Source organism: Centropristis striata, chromosome 8 (genome assembly GCF_030273125.1).
Source record: "Centropristis striata isolate RG_2023a ecotype Rhode Island chromosome 8, C.striata_1.0, whole genome shotgun sequence".
Lineage (NCBI taxonomy): Eukaryota > Metazoa > Chordata > Actinopteri > Perciformes > Serranidae > Centropristis > Centropristis striata.
In genome coordinates this window covers 20407174-20431140 of record NC_081524.1, presented here as the reverse complement: position 1 = coordinate 20431140, position 23967 = coordinate 20407174, and the positions used below count along the sequence as shown (strand labels likewise).

Sequence of the window (23967 nt, the reverse complement as noted above, 5' to 3'; positions counted from 1 at the left end):
ATAATAACTCAGCTGACCTTGATTTGCAAGATAAAAATGAAACATTTTGAAAAAAGTGATAAAAATCTTATTATCCTAATATCCTCCAATAACACTTTAGGGTTTAAGTATTTCAATGAGTGCCCTATAAAGAGGTACTTTAAAAAAACAATTAACCAAGATGCTGGTGCTCAGTTTATTTAGGGAAGGTCATTTAGATTTGACTATTTCTGACCGAAAGCATTCCCCTCACTCCTTTAACTATTAACCTTTAACGCACAAGCAGGTAACAGTCCCTTTTTACCCGTCCAAGAGAGTTAAAGCTGCAGATATACTTTTTATGTTCCAGCTGCAGACTTTGTGCATTGTCATGGACATGTGCAGCCACAACCTCAAGTCTCCACTGCTAGTTAAGCTATGAGGTTGTCATCTCTACGCCTGCCTGGCTCACTCTGGGCTGGTGGAGCGGCTCATTTAAACCACCAGTCCTCATCGATTTCATGCCATTTGCCATGTAGCGCTCTGTTGTGAGCATTTCATAGCTACCATGAAAACCACAAACAGCAGAAAAAATGCAACTTGCTTGCAATATTTCTTGTCCTGTTTAACTAATGGTAATCTAAATGGGTTGTTTTACAAAGAAAGGAATATTTAAGTGAAGGCTGATGTTGCCTTACACATAAAGGAACGATCCCAGGCACTTGCACACAGTAAGGCGCTTAATAACTAAACTAGTATCTGATCAGTGTTCAGTATTCATGAAACCCAGCTATCAGTATCAGGACTGTAAGGGTTGGTCTGTCCCTCGTGACAAACGCAGTGTTACAAGCTCCAGGCCTTTAACTCTGGCTCAGTGCCTGGTCTTGACCCTTTGACTCAGAGAATTTGGAGTATTTTTTGATGTTGCTAACAGCGGTTTTGTCGCTGCTGAGCATGTGGGTGTTGTTAGGATTGGAGAACGTTCTCTCTAATTTATCTTGTCACTCTTTCATCCTCTGGGGGTGTTTATGAGCTAACAGAGAGAGAAAAAAACACAGATATCTGTAAACAACAGAACAACAAGTCTCCTAGTCTCTGTTGCTCACTTTGGCTTCTTCCACTTGCTTGTCATGTCTTTCCTGGTTCAGCTATAATTCCAGGTGCTTAGAAATGTGATGATGCTGCTTATCTTCACCTGAATGTGAATTTTGAGTAAAGTCTGCTGAAGATACTTAATTCAACTGCTGAATCCTCAAACTGCAGATGTGGATTTTATCTCCCATCTCCTACATTGGAATATCATTAAAGAGGGATCTCTTCAAAGTCAGTACGGAGAGCAGGAATGATTACAGTGTGTACACACAAAGGCAGAATTATGCATACATATTCTTTTTGTAAAGCCGCACTTACAACTGATTCTGTTTTATAGATTTCAGACGTTGTGGAGCTGGGTGCATGTGCAGGAACCTTACCTCTACAGCCACAGTCAGCAGTATATGGATGTAGAAACGTCCTGAAACATCATATTTCTGTAAACGATGATTGCAGTAAAACCTCAATCATCATTATTTTTAAATGTCAGAAGGATGATCAAAGATTCGATCATAACATCCTGTCCAAACTGACTTTACAAAGAGCTTCACAGTCATTAACAGGGAGCTGACGGCTCAAATCTAAATAAAAAAGAATGATGAAACTCTTCCCTCATAAATAATAATAAAGCAGTTTCTGACATTTATATAACGTTGTAATGCCAAATAATTGACACAGTCAATGAATTTCGCAAACAACATAAAAATAATGTTACACATCTCTTCATTTCCATTCCATCTCCTCCTCACAGTTCATAGTTATTCCCACGAAAAGTAATGCACTGAATTGTATAGCCATTGGGTCCGTTTGTGTTGCATACAGGATATATAAAGGTTATACAGAAGGGGGGGTGGATGGCTAAAACCCAAGGCCCCTACCCAGGAGGCTAGCCTGGAAGCTTTTTCACCTATGTCCCACGTCACCAACAATACATGCAGTAGTTCTGTTTGTAAGTAGTTATTTTAAGCCTAATCCTGTTTATTTCCTCACCCTAAACAAGTGATTTTGTTGCCTAACCTTAAGCAGTTCTGTACCATATTACCAACCTGTTTAAAACACAGCTGCGACATGTTTAAGTTCGGCTCCAAACCGTAGAGCCTCATAGGTAATTTGTTCCTACCCTCAAACACAACCCACAGGAATGTTTCCAAAAATGTCTTCATACCGTAGATGTATATAAATAATGGACGTAGTAACCATGACGTCAGCCATTGGTTTGTGAACTGCGCGTTTGAGGCATCGAGTTCATCGTTACACTCGTCGCCATCTTGCATCGCCATCTTGTTTCCGATATGGGGAGCAGACCATATTTGGACTGTGGAGGAGGAGAGGGATCTGATCACTGACTACAGCCTCTCTACACCTCAAACTGAGAGAAGTCACTGCTAATTAATGTTAACATTAACTGGAGCATTAACTGGGATGTTAGTTTTGGCTAGCAAGAAACAAAAACAAAATGTACGTTACTGACCTCAGAAAACCGAACAGCGACTCCTTGGAGTGTCTGTTAGTCCAACCAAACGCTGAACAAGACATTTAATGAACAAAACTTTCAAATAAACTGTCATAAAAAATACAGTGAAAGGGTCAAATTTATGAGACCAAACCAGTAAATGTCCTTTTTTATATCTATATAACATTAGATATAGCTTTCTTGACATGTTGCCATGGATACGCATTATTCTGCTTCTCTCCTGATATAGCCACCTGTCAATCAAAGGTAGCCACGCCCCAAATCATACAATTTTTTATCTTCTATTTTCTTCTAAATGTGGCCATTATTTACACTATTAACATCAAATTGTCTTGAAGAAGATTTTTTACTAGCCATTGAGACCATAGTGTTAAATGTTGTAATTATGTAATAAATCAAGTGAGAAGTTTTCAAGTTTTGCATTGAAATGAATGGACAGATTTTTTTTGCAGGCAAACTTAGCGCCCCCTGTTGGAATTTTCAGTAGAAAGGTTTGCCTGGCTTGCCTCCTTGCTCAGACTCAGGTTGCCGCCTGCTTCATACACATTAACATTGTAAACCAGTCTCAGTTTCATGAAGTTTAGGCAACAAAAGTACTTCCGTAAAGTTGAATTAATAACAACTCAACAGGAAGTGCCTGTCAATTAAAAACAGACTAATTATATTGTGTTGGAATCATTCAAAATTCTCTTGATTTAGAATTATATACACATAAAGATTATATTTAATGTGATTAAAATAAGCAGATTCTATCTCAAACATTTTTATATTAAAGTTACTTAAACAACTGCCTCAAAATCAAAGACGCATTTATATTTATATTTATAAGTAAAATGAAATGACTACAGAATAATTTATTACAGTGCATGTTACTGTTAGGAATTAAATATTTACATTACATGACACACATAAGTTAACTTACCATACTTAAAGAAACATTGGTTACTTTTGCTTTCACATAGGACATGAATGCCGGTGAGAGAGTCTTTTTGTGCCTTGCTTCCCCCTGTGCTTTTCCACTCTGTGACGTCACTTCCTCCTTCATAATTACTCGGACCACTAGAGGGCGCCACTCACTACAAACGTTGTAATTAGATGCTGTACAAAGTATATGCTACAAACCACATTACTTTGTAATTTTGATGTCAAATCATACAAACCCATTTACTAGGTTACATTTGCATATAGAACCATACACATGTGTGATGTGATGTGCACACAATCTTACTGCACATGTTTCCCTCATAAGCACCAGTTTATGTCTGGAGAAAAAGTCGTACCTTTGTGCATACACACTGTTACACACCGGGTCCAGGTTTTAACCCTGGATTAAACATATACAGTACTGCACAAAAGTCTTAAGCAAAAATGTGGAAAAATGCCTAGAAGAATTAATGCTGGTGGTTACACCAAATATTGATTTGATTTAGATTTTTCTTCTGTTCACTCACTTTGTATTTTGTTAATTGATTAAAATGAACTATTCACATTTCTATTTTTGAAAGCATTCTTCTTTTACAGCAATTTTTTCACACCTGTATGTCAAAATCACAATAATAGCAGCGATGCCAGTTCTATTAAATTAGCTTCATATTCAGTATTCAGTGGTAAGAAAAACTTGCTCCATTCAGTAACTGTCACACACTGTCGCTATTAAGTTGTAATATGGAGTAAAGTGAGAGGAGCAAAGATGAAAACAGAGAAGACTATTAAACATTGTGTGACTTGTTGAAATGTGCTGGACGTGATGAATAAAGAGTCATCAAAGAAGCTCCTTCAAGCCATGTGAGCACAATCATGGTATTACAGCTAATGAAATTTAGATCAAGTGTGAGCGGAGAGCTTTAGTCAATGTGGCTTAGTGCCGCACAGCCCTGGGCACCGATCACACTGAATGCAGGCCAGGGTTAACAATCATCCGTGAATGCTAAGCTGCTCAAAGTGTTCCTTCAGATGTTAAGTATTAGCCCCTGGTCTCTTTCCTTTCTCCTTTGCTCTTTTCCACGCTAACCCCTGATGCACAGTGTGGCCCATTAAGACCAAAAGGCTAACGTCCATCTGGTGCTAAATAGTGATCTCTTGACCGTGACCACATGATGTGAATGGCAACATTTTCATTCTGTGAAGAGTATTTATAGCTGGCTGTGCTCTTTAAACACAAAAACAAAGCACTGTTGGCCCTTGCCTCATGCATGCCAGATTTGTTTTGTAGCTATCGGCAAACAAAACTCTGCTGAGCTTAATGTGACTCAACATGGCAAGTTCAATGTGGTAATACTTAGTTAGTCCCAAAGGCTGTGCAAACATGCAATTATCGCATTGTAATTCATGTGATTAATTCTGTCTAAACTGTGAAGCTACACAGAGTGTTTAACACTCAGAAACTCAATTTGAAGTCACCTTTTTTACCAACTCAAACAGCAGGAACAGAGTATTCTGAAAACACGGCAGTTGGCTTTTAAAACTAACAAAGGTGACAGAATGAGACTGACCTCTCGCAGTGTTGCTGAGGAACTGATGGAGCAATTTGCATGAGATTTAGAGCACCATTCATGTTCTTTTAATCATGAAAGAAGCTTCACTGCAGCATTTTTTAGGTGAGTCACTCAGGCTTTTTACAAAGCTGAAATCAAACCACTTAAACAGAGGTTTGTTTGCGAGCAGCCATATCCATAAAATAAATATAGTCATCCGTAAAAGTCAAACCTCTGTGAAATCATCTTTTTAAGCTTTGATTTAATCTGACAAGTTGACTGAACTCATTCTCATTTAGTGGAAAAGTGTGGGAGAACGAATCCCTGGAGACCCGAGGCTTTCCAAACATACATTAACTCACAACATATAGAAACACTCTGACACTATGATGTGGGAGTGTGTAGCTAAGTTTCCACTAAGGCTGAAAGGGTTTTATGCACATTTCTTAACATTGCGTCGACCCTCGAGTGCTTCATGAAACTTTACTTTCTTGATTGAGGCAGCTTGTATTTTATTAGAGGTTTTTTTTCTAAACGATTGATTTGAAGTCAAGACACATCTACTTGGTTCTAGGATTGCGGCGAAGTGCCAGCGAGACAGCCGAGATGATCGTGCGATGAACCTTGACCCAGCCGAGAGAAAGGTCGTGTCTTTGAGTGTGGGATGCTGTGGATCTGAGAAATAATAAACAAACAGCAGCAGAGAGAGAAAGAGATAGAGAGACAGAGCGACACAGTGACCCATTCATTAGTGAAGCTGACCCTGAAGGGACAAAGAAGCTGTTCATTAAATAGACACTCGAGGCCCAGTCAGAGATCATGCTCTCACCTCCACAGTGAGGGGATCACACACACTCCACATATATTGTTCAAAGTGTGGGGCCCGGGGACTCCCAGGAGACCTGTTGAGGGCTCCGCGGGGGCCGCAGGTAAAACAAAGAAGAGCTAATTTTCCTAATAAATTAGCTCAAACTGCCGGCAGATCTTTTCCATTTCTCTTTGGTGACTTTATTATTTTTTTTTAACTTCATGGTTCCCTGGTTTTACTGCATGTGAAAGGGACTGAGCACTTTTGAAAGAAAGTTTCTATTGTGACTTCAGTGAAGTTGGCTCATTAAAGAAGTGAAAGGAGAATAAGAATATGTCTTCAGAATACAATTAAAAACATGCAGTGCTTAGCCAGATTTACATTTTAATAATGCAACTAATCAAAACCATTTAAATGTATGTCCATGAAAGCATCCTTCACTTATCAGCACATTTATTTAGCATTGTTAAACATTCTTAAATTAATCATTTTCCTGTTTTTTTTACAGTGTATTATGTTGTCAGCACATTTTCCTTCTCAGTCAGAACAGATTATCTTGCCCCTTTATCTCCTTTGTTCTGGCCACTATCATCAGATTTTTTTATTCATTTATTTATTTTTTATTCTCCTTATCTCTAACTATAACAAGCACAAGCTTGTTCACTGCTCCGAACATGCATTAACCTTAAATTTATGATTGTGTTGAGTGTTGAAGATGGGTGTAAAGCATCCATTTGTTCTTTGAGGCGTTGTGTACTATCAGGTTCACATGAGTCAGATAAGACATGCTTGTAAAGCATGCGACGTGGAAATGACGAAAAACAGCAGAAAACGCGATATTCGATCCAAGATGGCCGACTTCCTGTTTGTTTTCGGGTATGGGTTCTTGAGACTTTTTGCTGTGTCTTCCCATGATTGTATGTATGTACCAAATTTCATGAGCGATTTTCCCATTCCTGTGAACACTAGAATATGTAAATTTCACCGGCGATTGGCGTATATTCCAAATTTGACAAGCTTTTGAATATTACAAAGCCCCCAAATAAGCGATTAATTTAGTTACATCTTGACTGGTTGATGGAGGCAAACAACCCTGAGGTGGTAATTCTATTTTCTTTTTTTAAACAACGAAGAGAAAGACTGGAGAATCAAGTGTAGCGGAACATGTTTTAAATGGACCTCCATGGTTGAATAAAAAAGACAAATGAAGCGTACAGCAGGTACATCATGGACACGTTAGTTAAATTTAAATGCCATATTTTCTGAAAGATTACATTTACATAAACACAATTATGTTTTTCTCTGTATCTCTGTGAAGCATTTATTTGGCTATGTAATATTTGCTTACCTTGCTCTCTTCTGATTGAGTTTTGCTCAGCATTGATGCAAATGTTGCCTGTTTTACATGAAATCTGAGAAGAATGTAAAGTCTCCAGAGGTTATCAGTTAATTCACCATCAGCTAAAGTGATGAACAGAAACAGAAAAAGACATTTTTGTTGACAAATGATTGAATTGCATTTACATTTAGATTGCACAGGTCTGAGCCTTACACATGCAGTGTGCAGTGGTCATAACGAGCCTACACACCTTAATGTGATCTTCAAACTAAGAAAAATGTAAAAACCAAACAAAAAAGCGCCTTCTGCATTAGTACATTATACAGCAGTGATTATTTGTGAATAAGTCTCTTTTAACTTCTGTATACAGCTCTCTTAAACTGCATTTTCATTCCTTTTTATTTTGATGGGATTGAGGTCGAGGTTCTGACGGGTCTTTGCGAGAATTTTCCTTTTTTCGAAGCCGCGGCTTGATTGACTTGGATGTGAGCTTTGGGTCACTGTCATGTTGCAATGTGAAATTCCTTTCTTTCTGACAGAGGCCAGTAGGTTTAGTGCCAAAATATCTCAATATTTGGAGCTATTCATTATTCTGTCTTATCTTGACGAGAGCCCCTGGCCCAGCTGAAGAGAAAAAGCATGATGCCTCCACGCCCATGCTCCACAGTGGCTCTGGTGTTCTTTGGATAATGAGCTGCACTGGCTTTGTGCCACACATATCTTTGAGAATTAAGGCTGACAAGTTCAACCTTTGTTTTGTCAGACCATAACACACTTTCCCACATGGTCTGGGGTGGCTGGATGAGTCTTTTGGCATAATTCAGACTCAGGGGCTTTGATATCTCTTTTTGTAAGAAAGGGTTTCCATGTGGCAATCCTACTCCCATTGTGTGCAGAATATAGGAGATGGTGGTCACATGAAAACAGAAATTGTTCCTGTGGCTGTTGTTCCTGTTGCTGTTGGCCTCTTGTACCCCTTTTGACCAAGGTAGTTCAAGAGCTGATGCTAAATCTCGAACCAGTTCTTCACACTTCCACAGCCAAAGAACCAGCTCTCAGCCAAGGAAACAGGGACGGATTCACAAAAGTTTTTCTTGAGATAAAAACCTATATTGTGTAATTAAGACATGATCAGGGAGTGTAAGAGGATCCATTCTGTCTCTCAGAGGCCTTGGTGGATTTTGCTCCCTAGCTGCCACCCAAATAACTTCCATCTAAAAGTAATAATAGTAAAGACATGGTTTCAGTAACTTGGCCTATAAATAAAAAGGTCATAGTGATGAATTAAGTAGTATCAAATACATCAACTGCCTGCATCATTAACTAAAAGTACATTGTAGTGTAATCTAGGAGCAGGCCGACATGTCACACAGACTGAAAGGAAATTTCAATTATATGTCTACTGCCAAAAAAAAGCTTTATGTGATACATTTACAAAATTTACTCTCTGACCAACTTTAATGAACAAAACATGTTAAAACATTGTCAGTGGCTAAACTAAATATTTTAGAAATAAAATAAATGTCATACAAATGTTTTCAACTTAATTCATATCAAGACTTACCTTTCCACTGTAGCTGTTTTGAGACTGCTAATGGCTTCTCTTAAAGTTGTGAAAAAATAAGAAGACATTTAAGAACTTTGTTTTCAAGAATCTCATTTCTTCTCAAGTTCTCAAGTTCTATCTTAGGAAGAAAGTTAAGAAAAAATTAAAGAAAAGATACAAATGTCTTCATGAATACCGAATCTTCTTAAACTTTGTTTTCAGAGCAAAGAAAAGAAAAAAGTATCACTGAAGAAGCATTTTCTTCTTGAGAGTGCATTGTAAATCCGGCCCCAGGTTCCAGATTGACATCAACTCTTTGCTGGTCTCGAAGCAAGAACCACTAATGTCAAGGGGGCTGGGGTTAGGATTATCATGACCAACAAGACCAAGGAAAACATTGTGACTGCCATTTTAAAAACGCTGGATGCTTCAATGTTTTATTAAATGTATTATAATGCTGTATTGCTTTTATGCTTGAAATTGTCGCTGCCGTTTCTGAGAAAGCGCCGTACAACCTGACGTAATGAAGAGGTTCTCTAGTGGCACCAGGTTTGTGTTGGTTGAAAAATGGTATTGGCAACCTCCCTGACACGTTTTCTTCTCCTCGTCCTGATCTTTGCAATGTCTCTGTGGTGCCACCAGAGAAACTGAATGAATAGAACAGACATTGAACTATTTGTTGGGAGTTCAAAAGAAAATGGTGATTGTAGTGAGTTATTATGGTGACAAAACACATGTTTGAGAGGACTCAGTGTGTGCTTTTGTAAGGTATGTGTTTATTTTCTTGTAATTTCTGTGAATTGCTGCTGAAACATCGACATTTCTTTTTGGGGGGGAATAAATAAAGATGGCTAGCTTTCTTTCTATAGAAACTGGATTGTCATAAATTGACACATTGTTGAGCTTTCCACAGTGAAAAGGATACTGGCCTTATCTGGATTTTTGGATAACTGGATTACCAATAAAATCAAGTCAACTTTCAGTAACAATTGGTATGACAACTGTCGGGCTCAAGCCAGGACTCAGATGCAGAGCAGGTGAATGTAATGTAATGTACAGAGTGAAAGAAAAGGGCTACGAGCACCTGACTCTGAGTAAAAACTAAACAAAGAAAAGTCACTCCAAAGGCGTATAAATACTGAACCTATCTACACTAAGAACTAAATATATAAATCCTAATCTAAGATAAGGGGGAAAAACTAACTAAACTCTCGAAGGGAAAACAGTTAAATAATAACACCTACAAACCAAAAGCGCTCCAAAAGGGAGGAACAAAACCTGATAGGAAAAATAAAGATTCTACAAAAACACTATGAAAAACTGGATCAGGACTAAAGGGGAAAAATAATAAAGAACACAAAATCAATCTTAAGGGAGGAAAAACAAAACGGCTGACTCGAAAAGCTAAAAGCTGCGGTACTCTAATAAATTACAAAGAAAAATCTCTCTTGCGAGGAATCCAAAAGGGCGAAAACAAGACAAGCTGTGGCTAGAACGAGGTAACTGGCTGGTATGGTGACAGGGTCAAACACACTGGACCAAGACAAGGGAAAACACAGACTATTGGAACACATTAGTAATGTAGTAATATTAGTAATTAGGGGAGACTCTAGCTGTATCCCAAAGTCAAGGATCCTTCCTTGATAGGATCCTTCCTTCGGAGTCGGGTCCTCCAGAGACGGGGTCAGAGTCCTTCCTTTCACTGGTGTAACACACAAATAGAACAGCCTTCAGAGTGTGCAGGTGTGCGTCATTGTGTAATTGGACGTCCTGCTTAAATTCAGCGCTGCAATTTCAAAACCAGTTCACAACATGGATGTGGCTTTAGCATCAGCACTCTGACACATATTTGTGGAAATGGAAGAAGATGCTTTATGTTTGAATCTCCACGATTTAGCAAGTAAAAGCCACAAAGTGGATTAAACCTGAATATTTCACTGATCCCGGTCTGAATTTGGCCAATACTTAGTTTCATAAAAGCAGCGGAGCATAATTCACCATGGAAATGTGTTCTGTGATTTTTTAAATTTTTTAATTTTACAGTACAATAATAGTTATTTATAAATAACAATAACGGATAATAGCGGACTTTCGGTCCCTGTAAACACAATAAAGAAATGTACAACTTTCTGAATGGCATAGCTACGTATACTTCACACATAGGACATCATCATCTGACGCATATTAATTAATTAACAATAACTTTAGCGACTGAGACTGCATTGATTAACTTAACCGGCAATGTATCAAGATGACGTTTATTATCTATAGCTAAATATTTTGGCATTTCTTTATGTATATGTTTTTGCTTGACTTTGAACACAAGTTTTGTACGTCATGTGAACATTCAGTGTAAACTGAAAATACTTATATATTTAAATGCATATTCCGCTGACGGTGTCGCTGTTTCTACGCTCCTCATTTTTAAATCTCCCAGTAGACCGGTATGCGCAAAGCATTATGGGTATTCGGAGCGCATGGAGGATACATACATGCATCCTTGTAATTTGGGCAGAAGAAGGACTCTGTCCTTTGGAGGATCCTGGACATTGGGACAGTCCTTCAGCGGATGTTGATGACATAGTATCCTTCAAATCCAGCTGTTTGAGGATCCTTCCTTGACATTAGGATACAGCTAATCAGACAGATGCCACATGGGGAAGGGCAAGTGACCTGAAACGAGAGGACGGTTACTATTTCAGAATAAAACAAGAAATAACAAGACCAGAACACAAAATAAAACGCCACCTCACCACGGTGTGACAACAACATTCATTGCACTCACCATATCGGAAGAGTAATACTCAAGCTTTTTTTTAAGAGAACTGATGTTCTCTGGGCGGCCGAGGCTCAGCTGGTAGAGCGTTCGTCCAGTAACCGGAAGGTTGGTGGTTCGATCCCCGACCATGGCAGCTACATGTCGAAGTATCCTTGGGCAAGATACTGCTCCTGATGCTGCGTTCATTGGTGTGTCAATGAATTCCCAATGGTTGCAGGTGGCACCAGTGTGCCCTGGTAGCCTCGGCCGCCAGTATGAATGTGTGTGTGAATGGGTGAATGAGCGTAGTGTGTAGTGTAAATCGCTTTGGATAAAAGCGCTATATATGTGCACTCCATTTATATAAGTGCACTCCATTTGATGTACAGTAGAGTGACATTAATTGATAATTCAGTGCATACTGTCTGCAGAACATGTGATAAATGGAGTTGAGCCAAAGTTTGTTTTCAGAATGTTAAATGGTGCTGTCTGGCTGCATGCAATATTGAAAAAGTTAGCTTTAGGCATGAATTTACATTTGGAGGAGAAAGTTTCAATGTGTGGCAAACAGCTGCAAATATTGGACAAAACAAAACATGTCGTTCAGGATATTAGAAAGAGGAATTACATAGAGAAGAAAGCAGACTCTTATTGTGCAGGTTGGATAAGGCCGAGCTCTCCGATCTTTATTCATTGAGAACCTGTTATATTCCACATCCTAAGCTGGGGGAGTGTTGACTGTGAGAGCTGTGCCAAAGAATAGTCTTGGAAAAGATAACTTCTATCTTGGATAGATTAGATTTGGAGGTGGGAGGTGTTTTATTTTGGTAGCGGAGAACCTGTCTTGATTCTGCTGCATTTTAGATCTTGGATCAGCGTTTTCTCCACTGAATTTTCTTCCCTTGCCTCAGAACTCAATATCAGCTCTCGAGATAACATTCACTGTCTTTATCAGTTTGTATTGTGAAGGTAAAACTTCCGAGACGCCTTTTTTCTATTATTGGATTAAAAATAAACATCACATAGATTTTATGGGCTCAGACAAACACCTGAAAGGATTCGTCTGGGGAATACTAATGTATTATTCCCTGTGATTCCTCTCGCTAAAACCAAACTAGTGTGATCTGGAGCTGTAGATGTCAAACCTAGAGATCATTGATGATTGGACAGTGTCTAAATAGTCTGAGAAATAAATCACGTATTTAGAATATGATTTGAGGCTACAGTGAATGCAGCATCATGGTGAGTAATGATGGATCCTGTCAGCAGCTGAGATCAGAGAAAAGGCAACAAGCAGCCTCATCAGAGGCAATCATTGCCGGAAATGTGCCCCTAATTTCTTGCCAGGCGTGATTTTTAACTCTGCATGGACGCGGGTCAACATCAGCTGCCCTCACACTGACTGCCCGGTGCCCACAAAGGTCCAATCAGCCCCGGGGCACATGCTAATATAATCAATTACCTAAGAGGTTAATGTGAGGTGAAAAGTGAAGCCGCCCAATTAGTTTGATTTCTTCTCCCTGGTAGTATCAATAGCCTTTGGATAACACAGTGAAAGCAGCCACCCTGCTTTAATTAGTTTTTTTCAACTTGCTTGGAGTACCAGCTGAGTTGGGATGACTGGGTTAAGACAGTTTTTCATTGTGTCAGCTAAGTTTTCTTCGCTTAAAAACACAAAATTAGGACCTGCACTCTCTTTTTGCTTCCATAAAAGCTTTAATGTAATGAAAGACTTTGCAGATCCCAGTGTGTGTGTGTGCAAGCTGTTTCTGTGTATAATGTTATATTTATAGCACCTCGGAAAGTTTTCTAGCAAAGAGAGCAGGGGAGATATACTGTATGGGTTTTTTTTCTTGTTTTCCAACCCAGAGAGGTAAGGGAGCAATAAATAAACACAAAACAAATATAAACTGCAGTTGTTGATGAATATAGCAATGGATGAGGACGAAGCTATGAGCAAGCAGCCAGTGTCACTAAACATTTCAGCTGCTGAAGGATGAAGCTGGTGTTAATGCATATTTAATAATTATCAATAAACCCAGTGAAACGACCAGAATTTACAATGTTTTAGTTTGTTTCTGTAAAAGTCCTGTCTTCCCTACCCTGGCTGTGGCACTGTAAAAAATTATATGGTTTTAATGTTTGAAAAGGCTCCTTCATTTCCTCAAAAAGCTTGGTAGTAGTAGTCAATTTTTAGCAAATTTTACTCAAACCCAAGTAAATCTTGGTGGCATTTTGGGAGGTTTTCCAAACTTATTCCAATACAGATTACTAAATGCATTATGCCAAAAATTTGATATGTAACAGATTCCATTTGATTCCTCAAAACATATTCTTAATGCTTTGGATTACTTTTAAAACACTTCAAAATCAAGCTTAGTTCATTTATCTGGGTCTTATATTTATATGCCAAAAACACTGCACTGCACACAAGCATATTATTGCCCATTTTTATTATCTGTTTTTGGGAAATGCTATCTCATATACATTTTAGTGCAAAATAAACAAAAACAAACTGGAAGGGTTCTCAGAGAGTGCAGACCTCTCCAAGACCTTGCCCTATCTTGCAATTATATTACATTAACAACAGTGAAAAATAATTTGTATAGCTGTCTGTGTCCTGATTTGGGTTAACTCCATAATTATATGATGTCCTCCTTGGCTCATTTTGATTTAAGTTTGATTTAAATCAGGCCAGTAGTTTTTCTGTAATCCAGCTGACAAACAGACAATCGAACCGAACCAAAGAAATAAAACGTCCTTGGTGGTCAGAATACAGTAATCCCTTCAAGTGATTTATATGTATACTACTATATATACAAGATTAAGATATTGCTTTATTAATCCCACAACGGGGAGATTATCAACCTCTCTCAACCTCTGGGTTTAACCCATCCTTTACACACCAATGAACACGCACCATGCTAGGAGCAGTGGGCAGCACATCACTGTGCCTGGAGAGTAGTGGGGGGTTAGGGGCCTCAGCCCTTCACCTGTCAGCCACGGACTGCCCATATAAACTGTGGGTGTGTGTATATATATATATATACATATATAAATATATACACTAGCGCTCAAAAGTTTGGGTTAATTCAGTAAATGCCGGTGTTGTTTACCATGAAAATAAAAAAATGTATTCATGAAATGAGTCACAAAATGAATCGACAATATTGTAAAGACATTGACAAGGGCAGAAATAATAATTTTAACTTGTACAAATTTCTAACTTTACCTCTAGATACTCAACCAGCCTGAGGAAGGATCATTTTATTGCTTCTCAAATCAGCACAAAACAGTTTCCAGCTGTGCTAACATAATGCTCAGGTGTTAACAATGTCTACACTGTATGGCTGTTATTTTCTCTTTTTTTTTAAATGAGCTTTTCTTTAAAAAATAAGGACATTTCAAAGTGACCCCAAACTTTTGAGAGGAAGTGTATAGAGAGAGACAATACAGTAACTCATACTTAGAATTTTAAATTCATTATCCCCACCTCTGTCAGGGACAACTTGCAGCAGCAGGTTAGTAACCTTGCAGTGGTGTTAACAAGCTAACAGCAGCAGGACGGTTTATGTGGGATCTGTTCAGAGCTCATGTTCTTCACAGTTAGGGCATGTGTCACCCAGTGCAACAGTGTGGCTCACTGATGTGTTGTTAATTTAATTTTGGACAACAATGGAGCTCTATGGCACGGAACAAAAGGACATATCAGGCTTTAGTTACAAAGACAATAAAATACTTAGTTGGATCAATTCATTGTTGATTTTGTTGTTTTCACAGGTTTGTATTGACAGTAAGAGAAAACAAAAGAACATCTCCAGCTTTATCCTTTCAGGCTGCTGTAAAAAGTCGTATCCTAGCACATATTGTTTGTATTTCTTCTATTTTATGCGTAATGATGTGTCATTATGTGACAACCTGCACACACACCCGGCCCTGCTGTAGGACTGTTTGCTTGATCTCTACAGCAATTAGTACGAGGGGATAAAGGGAAACTCTGCCAGAGACTTGTGTACAGGCAAATAAGTTTTATTGATGTTTGTAGCAATTCCTGTTGGTTGCCAATGGAGTTTGATAAATGCCACAGATTACTCACTCGGCCCCTGTAAATTGGCTTTCAGACAATGTTCCTTTGATCAACGATAATCTCCACATTGTATTTGCATTGCCTAATCATCCCGGCCCACCCCCGTAGCACTCCGACTGTTCCTACCACGCACCAAGAACTGACCCGAGTGTAGCGCAGAATAAGGTGACACATTATTTTTATTGAATATGACATATTTTTTGCACTCACACATGCTCCGCTGTGGGCTGCCAACAGCCTTTCAACACATTTTACATCAAGGACCACATTAGAGGAGTCTGTGAATTTACTGTGTCATCCTTGAAGATGCATTATATGCTTTTCCTCAGTTGTCAAGCTTAAGTAAACTGTCTCAGTCGTTCTTGGGCATTAGAAGGTTTTGAAGTGTTTGACTAATTGATGCTTGAATTATTTGGATGTTTTTAAACGCACACAAGGGTTTTCAAACGGCATCATTGGGTGTCACTAATGTAACTACAGGATGTTTGTTAATTTGACAAATTAATTCACAGCCTGTGCAATGTGGTGTTATTTTATTTTTTAACAGTCCACAGCAGAACTAAGATGGAAATGAATATCTTTTCTGAGCCGTATCTTGATTGTGTTGCCATTCACTCTTGAGGATTCTTACCAAACACCAGGCTGTCCTTCTTGGAGCTGCATCTAAAGCTCGAATGTTTATTGTTTCATAATGTAATTTGAGCCTGTTCATTTGTTTTACAGGTCCATGGGGACGATGCATGGGCAGCGACTGTGGCCCAGGTGGCAGCCAAAGCCGGGCAGTCTGGTGCGCCCATGTGGACGGGTGGACGACGCTTCACACCAACTGTGACCAAGGCCAGCGTCCGTCCAACCAGAGAAACTGTTTCCGTGTGTGTGACTGGCACAAGGACCTTTACGACTGGCAACTGGGTGCCTGGAATGTGTGCGTGCCAGTTTCAGCAAGGACCTTATGGGCCTCGCGGCCGTTCACATGCAGTGGAGGCGAAGAGGGCATTCAGACCCGGGAGGTGGGCTGCACTCTCAAATCAGACGGGACTCCAGCAGAGGATGCCATCTGTGAATACTTTGAGCCCAAGCCTCGCCTGGAGCAGGCCTGTTTGATCCCTTGCCCTCAGGATTGTGTTGTTTCCGAGTATTCGCCATGGACGTCCTGCTCCAAGACGTGCGGAACAGGCCTTAGGAACAGGGTCCGCAGTGTCCTGGTTCCTCCACTTTTTGGAGGCGCGCTTTGTCCCAACCTAACTGAGTTCCAGTCTTGTAAACCGGGGCCTTGCACGGGCCCAGAGGGCATGTACAGTCTCAGGGTCGGACAGTGGACCCCTTGCACCCTCCCACAGACTCGGACAGCGCGCCAAGTTAAGCGCAGGAAAGGTAAAGGCCAGGGGCTCCGGGACAGAGCTGGAGTCAAAGATCCAGAGACCAGGGAGCTTATCCAGAAGAAACGAACCAGGAATCGCCTTAACCGGCAAGAGAGTCCCTTCTGGGACATCCAGGTGGGCTACCAGACTCGGGATGTGACCTGCATACACAGGAACGGGAGCACTGTGGGACGCAAGTGAGTGGCAACACTTTAATGTGAATGTTACAGTAAAGTTAACACGTTTTCCCCCTTCAGGACTATTATATAACCCTTCATTTTTTTTTTTTGTTGAAGCGATAGTGAAACATCTGTCAGAATCATAGCTCATTCACAAACACTTTTTTTTTGTCTCATGTCAAATATTGTAATCATCAACATTACAGGCATCGTAAATAGTCCATTTATTCAATCTATATGTCTATATTTATTGTCAGTATTCCCAGCGAGTTAACAGCTCCTCGTATTTCCATGTACCTTTGACATTTGTGTACTGGTCCTTAAGTCAGTGCACTTCTAACATAATGCCAAATTTGTCCCTCTGAAGTTTTTCTTCTTCCTGTCAGGAGGTGACAGGTAGCGGAGGATGTTTATCGGCTGTGTGTTTGTCGCTGCGCTGCTGTCAGAGCAATGAAGCACAACTTAGCACAGTGTATTTGATGTCAACTTCCGCGGAGGGAAATGGCAAAGCAACTCATTTCATGACACGAGATCAATCTTTGCCACGACTTTGTGTGTTACTTTTCAAAAAAAGGCAATTTTCTCAGTTTTGTCCTCTGGTTTTGAATGGGTTTGTGATGATATGTTGTAAGAGAAGTGAACAAATCATCTCTCACTCAAAATGCCACCAGGAAAATGTTTTTACTTGCTAAGCCATGAAGTCAAATTGCTCCAGTAAATCTCCTAAAATAAATCATAATGTGAAGGTTTGCTCTGTATTATACTTTTGCAGCTTCTGGGGATGTTAAAGGATCAGTTCACCTAAATACCACACACAAAACATCACTTTAATGTACTGAAGTTTTGGGATTTAAGTTTTCAAAACCAAAACTATCTGCATTGCTAGAAATTGCTTGAGGTTAGTGAAAAGAAACAGTATTTCTTATCATATAAGCGTCATGTTTGTGAGGCAAAGCTGTAAATATGTAGGCAAAGAAAGAAGCAGCCGAAGCAGAACGACAGATGAAACAATTTTCAACAGTTTCATGTAGAAGTTCATTAGTTGAGTAGGTCATTGAATGATGCCTTCAGTGGCCACTATTATCTAAAATACATGCTGTAACTAAATGAGGGCCTTCATTCATAGTGTTGGTAAACCCATGTGGGATTTCACCTCTGGCCCCCGACATTATTATTGCTGCCAGCTACAAAGTCACACTCCCTGACTGAAAATGAGAGACATCAAATGGATCTCAATTCTCAGAAGAAGTGTCTGCCTGAAAAGAACATCAAACGTTTTACTTCCAAGAAATGAATCTGCCTTCAGCGGCAGAGAAAACGGTCAATATAAACCGCTACGGTGGCTTTTCAAAAACAATACGAGAGTCAGTTAATTGTTGTTATCACCTATTAACCACGTTTTGTATCTGGGAAGGATTGGGTAGTTATACTTTATGAAACAAGTGTTTGAAATGTGGTTATGAAAACCACCTTCCCACTGCTTTGAGACACATTCGGCCCAGGTTTTAAGGGGATTCCCCATTGTTCTGACAGACCTGTAGCCCAAAACATTTCCCATTGAAGTACACTCCAATTAGTCCAAACGGCCTTTATCCAAAAAAACCCCATTGCTCCAAAGGCCCTACAGTAAAAATAAAAAATACAAACTGGAGTTCCCATGACTGTCGGCCTTAATACTTTAAAAAATTGTTTGTTTGTTTTTTCCTATTTTTTTTTTTTTTAACCTTGTAGATTAATACTGAAAACATCAAAACTATGAAAGACCACAAATGGAATTATGTAGTATGTAGTATGTAGTACCTTTTTCTTTGATTAAAATAAAAATAAAACATTTAAACCATATATTTTTTTTGTATTCAAGAAAGGAAGCACATTACAGAGTGCATATAATTATAATTTTTTGAATAATTTGTTCCTTATTATTTGTCAAACAACTCCCACTCACCCACAACTCCAACATACCGCCACAAAATAAAAATAAAAGTAAATAATAGATAAAGAGAGAGAAAAAATAAATAACAGTGATAATAAAATAAATACATAATCATGATAATACAATTTATAATAGAAAACAAGAAATAAATGATTCAGTAAAGAAATAATAATAATAATAATAATAATAATAATAATAAAATATATTAATAGTACAAAAAATAAAAATAGAAACAAAAAAATACAAAATGCAAGGGGGACATTCCTCACTCTGTTACACGCCTTTAGTAGTAGTACACATATTGAGTCTGTCAAAAAAAAAAACGGGTACCATATGTTGTGGAATTTTCTTGTTAAATAATTGTGTTTTAAGGTGTGACAACGCTGTGGTTAAGAATGGTTAGCTTTAGGCACAAAACCACCTGATTAAGGTTAGGGAAAGTAAAAAATAAAATAAAAAATCACTGTATGTCCAAATATGCTCTTATATTAAGAGCAAAAAACCCTTTATTTTTAAAGTAACAGGGGTTTCAGGAAGGCGACAAACGGAAAGCCGCTCCAACAGTTTCAAGTCATGCCAGAAGATATAAATCTGTTCTGCTGTTTATCTGATTTGTGTGGGTGGGAGAGCAGTGCGGGGCTATGGAGTCCATCCATGCACGGCTCCATGTGCTCTGCTAGTTTATGGATAGTTGTTGTAAGCTTAAGTGTTTATGTTATTTTTCTCCTGGTGTTCTTGGCACTTACCAAGCAGCTTCACATGCATTGCCTTCACCCTCAGGACTAATGCAGACACAATCAGATTTGCAAAGTCTATTGTGTTGTTTGACTTTTAAACGAACCCTGTAACTAGATTTTGTCGACTGTTCGGCCCCCCAGTAGAGCTTCACAGAGTGATGCCTTAGTTAATTCTACGTAAAACCAATTGAGGTAAGATTTCATGGCATTTTAATAACCCCAAATGCATACGGAACAGTTTCTTTTCATTTATTCTGAAGAGACAGTGTAAAGACAGACACAATCCTCTTCCTGGAAACTGAGGTAACATTTCACCCACTGGCAGCTTTGGTATAACGTTACTATTTCCATTATAAAAATAAGAAAACAACCCTTCTCTATTACGCTTTACAAACACTGAACAAACAAAAGGCAAGAAGACAATACAAAACAATATTAAAACATATAAAAACAATATTATATAGAACTGAAAATCATCTCATATGCCAAGACATTGAAAATACCTAAATATAATATTGTGCTTAAGGATGAGTCGTTTAATTAGTTCCACCTCGGCTATGCATTTAACATTCAAAGCACCAAAAAACATTTATATTCCCCTAAATCTGGCCGATGCTGGTGTTTCCATTCACAGACTCTAACACAAAAACTCTCTCTCTGTCTGGGAACCCCCAGACGGGTCTTCCAGTTCCACCATTTCATTATGTGTTCATCATAGTGTGACAGACTCACACAGCCATCAGCTTGTTGTAATAACGTCAGCACATGTTGCTTATGATGCTTAAAGTTGCTTCAAGTTTGCGGTTGGGACTCACGCTGCACGCGCATCAATCACATGCTGTGTATTATGCTGATGGCTGCATTCACCAGACTGTGAACAGTTCAGTACGACTAATGCTGGGCTTACACCAAACGATTTCCACAGACCCAGACTAAAAACTGAAAGTCTTCTTCTTTACTTTACATGTCAGTCTTTTCCTAGTCTTGGGTTTGAATCATATCAAACGTGTTTGATATTATCTCAAGTCTTAGTGAAGTAACACAATCACCAACCAATAGATGAGCGGGGGAAAGCTCCCCGGTTCCAGACCAGCCAGTAAAACCACTCCCACAGGAAAAAGGAACATCACAATAATGTTAGTACGCTCAGTCCTAAATAAAAATATAGTGATGTCATATATTTAGATTGGGGGCGCTATTTCTTAGTAAAGAGAACAGTAAGGAGACCAAGTTAAAATGTATAAATAAATATATAGCCTACATAAATAAGTTATTAATAATCTATGATTAATGTATGACTAACTAAATGAAAGTTGATAGAGCTGATACATATAATTATTCAAATAAATAAATAATAATTAAATAGGCCATAAATGTCAAATCATGAATTCATTTCTAAATGTTCCTTTCCTTTATTCTTCCTTATATCTATTTTTACTGTAAAATAGTCAGCTTTTCATGTCAGAAAAACAGAAAACCCTTTTCAGCTTTGTGAGGGGCATTTTGTGGCGTCTTCTCTTCTTCTTTTTATTTTGTTTTTTTTCCCAACACAAATCACTGCACACACTAGAGCAGCTGGAGCCAAAAGCTGCTTCTCCTCCATTTGTAAGTTTTTACTGAGTTTATAAGAGAATGATGGGGGGGAAATTGCATGGTAGGAAAAAAATGCTAAAAGAATCTAGTTGTAGTCTTGAAAATAGTTACCCTGAAAGATTGACTGTCTGTCTAGAATCTCAGCGTGAGACTAAAAACTCCAAATCTTTTCAAAGTCTTCGGATGTATAGGTAGCATTAGACAAACCCTTACAGCACCACATAATATTACTCATTGCAAAACTTTTACAGACAGCACAGTTTTGTAGCCTGCATGGCATGTATCTAACTGAATAATTAATCTCTAACCCACTTTACACTCAAAAAAAAAAGAAAGTTTGACCACCTAAACTTATTTTTATACCATCTGATACAGTTTTAAAATTCACATAAAGCTTAAAAATCAATACCTGCTGACCACTTCTCACACCTTGTTGAAGTTGATGATGAAACAAATAAAAAAAAAAATCTGTAAATTCCAGCTTTTATCACATTTACCACAACATAATTTGATGTTATTCCTTATAACCTTCTGATGTCTTTATGAGACGACTGTAAGTGAATCAGTGATTCTTCTTAGGATTAATTTCCGTCCATCTATCATCTCTTTGCCTCTTGCTCGACTGGGAGTAACCTAAAATGTCATCGTAGTTCCCTGGAAACTTGAATTCGGGGCTTTCACAAGGTCTCTGATCTCCAGGAAAGAATCAGTGACAATGTCAGTAGAGCAAGTCGTTTCTGACACATGCCACTGTACTCCAAGATTTGATCAATTATGTACTAAATCTATTCATTAATGCTTTGTTGGCGCAGAGCTCTCAGTAGTGACTGGGATCAAGTTTTTCAAAGGAACCGTGAAAACAACTCACATGCCCTTAGGAGCATAAATATTAATCCTTGACTTGTTTATTTCTTGTCCTGAAATATTCATAGTTGTTTTTGGCACTTTCGGAAAAAGTGGAACAAACTTCCCAGTGAAGCAGTAACCCAGTCATATTCTACCCAGACGGTCTCTGAACATCTTGCTCACTTCATTTCCAATTTTGTTTGATAAACATCTGTCACTGGGCCCTAACTTTCTCCACAGTCCTCCGCTCGTCTCTAACAGTCCCCTCCTCATTACTCGGTCTTCTGCTTGTGTCCTATTAACCAAACTTGCATCATGACCTTTAGGATTTATTTTTTGCTCCTCCACTGAGGAGGTGTGTCATATTACATCATTGCATTAATGCTGAAAGTCCCACATGGTGCTTTTGTTTCTCATCTTTTTTGGCTTCTCCTCTCACACATTTTTTCTGTCTCTCTTGAAGGTTCTTTAATCACTTGACCTACATAGAATTATGTTTTTAGTCCATTTCATCGACACTGTTTTGATGAATACAGTTCAAGTAATGAGCAAGGAAACTTTCTGACCGCTTTTATTTTGTGTGGAAGCCTTTGGAGTCCATTGTAGCATGCCACTATGTGTAAAACCTACAGACTTAAAACTGAACATTTTTCAGACATCATCTTACTTATTTAAATACAGAATGATTTTGTCCTCATTCTGTCTGAATGACTGAGATGAAGAAATAATGACTGCTTTTTTGCAACTTTGAAAATCTCCACAAAAATGCCCGGGCAGGCACATAACAAACGGGAAAAGACTCAAAGGATCCAGTTGCAGTGAAAATGGGTCATTGGCTGCATTAGGGGCTTTTTTAAAAACACAAGAAGTTCCATCTGAGACAGGAAATCGAGTCATCACCCCTCAGTGCATCACACTCGCTGTTTAAATTCCTCATTGTTTTCCACCGAGTGTGTGTTTGGCAGAAAAACAAAACTAAGATTTTTCACGGTGTCGCTTTTTGTACCACTTCAAAGACTGCTGTGGTGTTCTAATCTGCAAAGACACAGGAGTTAAAAGAAGAAGAAGAAGAAAAAAACATACTTAGCTCATACATTTGCTCATTTACACCAAAAGTCTGAGTTGCTGGAGGTGAAGTGTGGTGGCAACGTCTAAATGAGAGGTTTCTAAATGAAGCAGAGCTGTAATTAGCACTAATAGCTCGTCAGCTGCAACGCCTCAAGGGGAAAGACATCCAGACTGAGAAGCAGAAAGCAGTCGGCTTTAGTTAGAACAAATTTCTAATGATTCGAAAGGGGCCCAAAGAGAGGACGGCTTATTCATTACATCTAAATGCCATTTAGATGATCAAAAGATGGGTGTGAGCTATTGATCAGACGTTGTTTTGGTTGTCTTAACACTTAAGACTTAAGGATACACACGCCACGCCACGCCACGCCACACCAACCCACTCCTGTTTCACTCCTAATGTGAAACTGATTATGCAGTGTGTATGCTAATGAGAGTGGCTAATGACAAAATGTGGCACCAGTCAAGGGCAGAGGAAGCTCTACACACCAGCAGTACTGTCAGATATCTCCTACTCTGACACGTTCAAAGACCATAAACCGAGGCTTTAAGGCATCTCGGCACATTGATAGTAAAAAAGCAACTGGAAGATTTAACGTCATTGTAATGAGGCGTCAGTGAGCCGCATGACTCTGTTTACCATAAATATGATCTGTGACTGTTTGGTGCCGGAGAAAAACAAATAGATAAAAAGGATCTACCTTTGGAGACTCG

General features: G+C 38.8%; 1 protein-coding gene across 1 annotated transcript in view; it reads left to right on the top strand.

Moving 5' to 3' along the window:
- Window positions 1–23967, top strand: part of thsd7ab (thrombospondin, type I, domain containing 7Ab) — a 202523-nt gene that overhangs the window by 46598 nt on the left and 131958 nt on the right. Inside the window, exon 2 of the mRNA XM_059338271.1 lies at window positions 16260–17094. Coding sequence (XP_059194254.1) covers window positions 16260–17094 — 835 coding nt within the window. The remainder of the gene's footprint in view (window positions 1–16259; window positions 17095–23967) is intronic.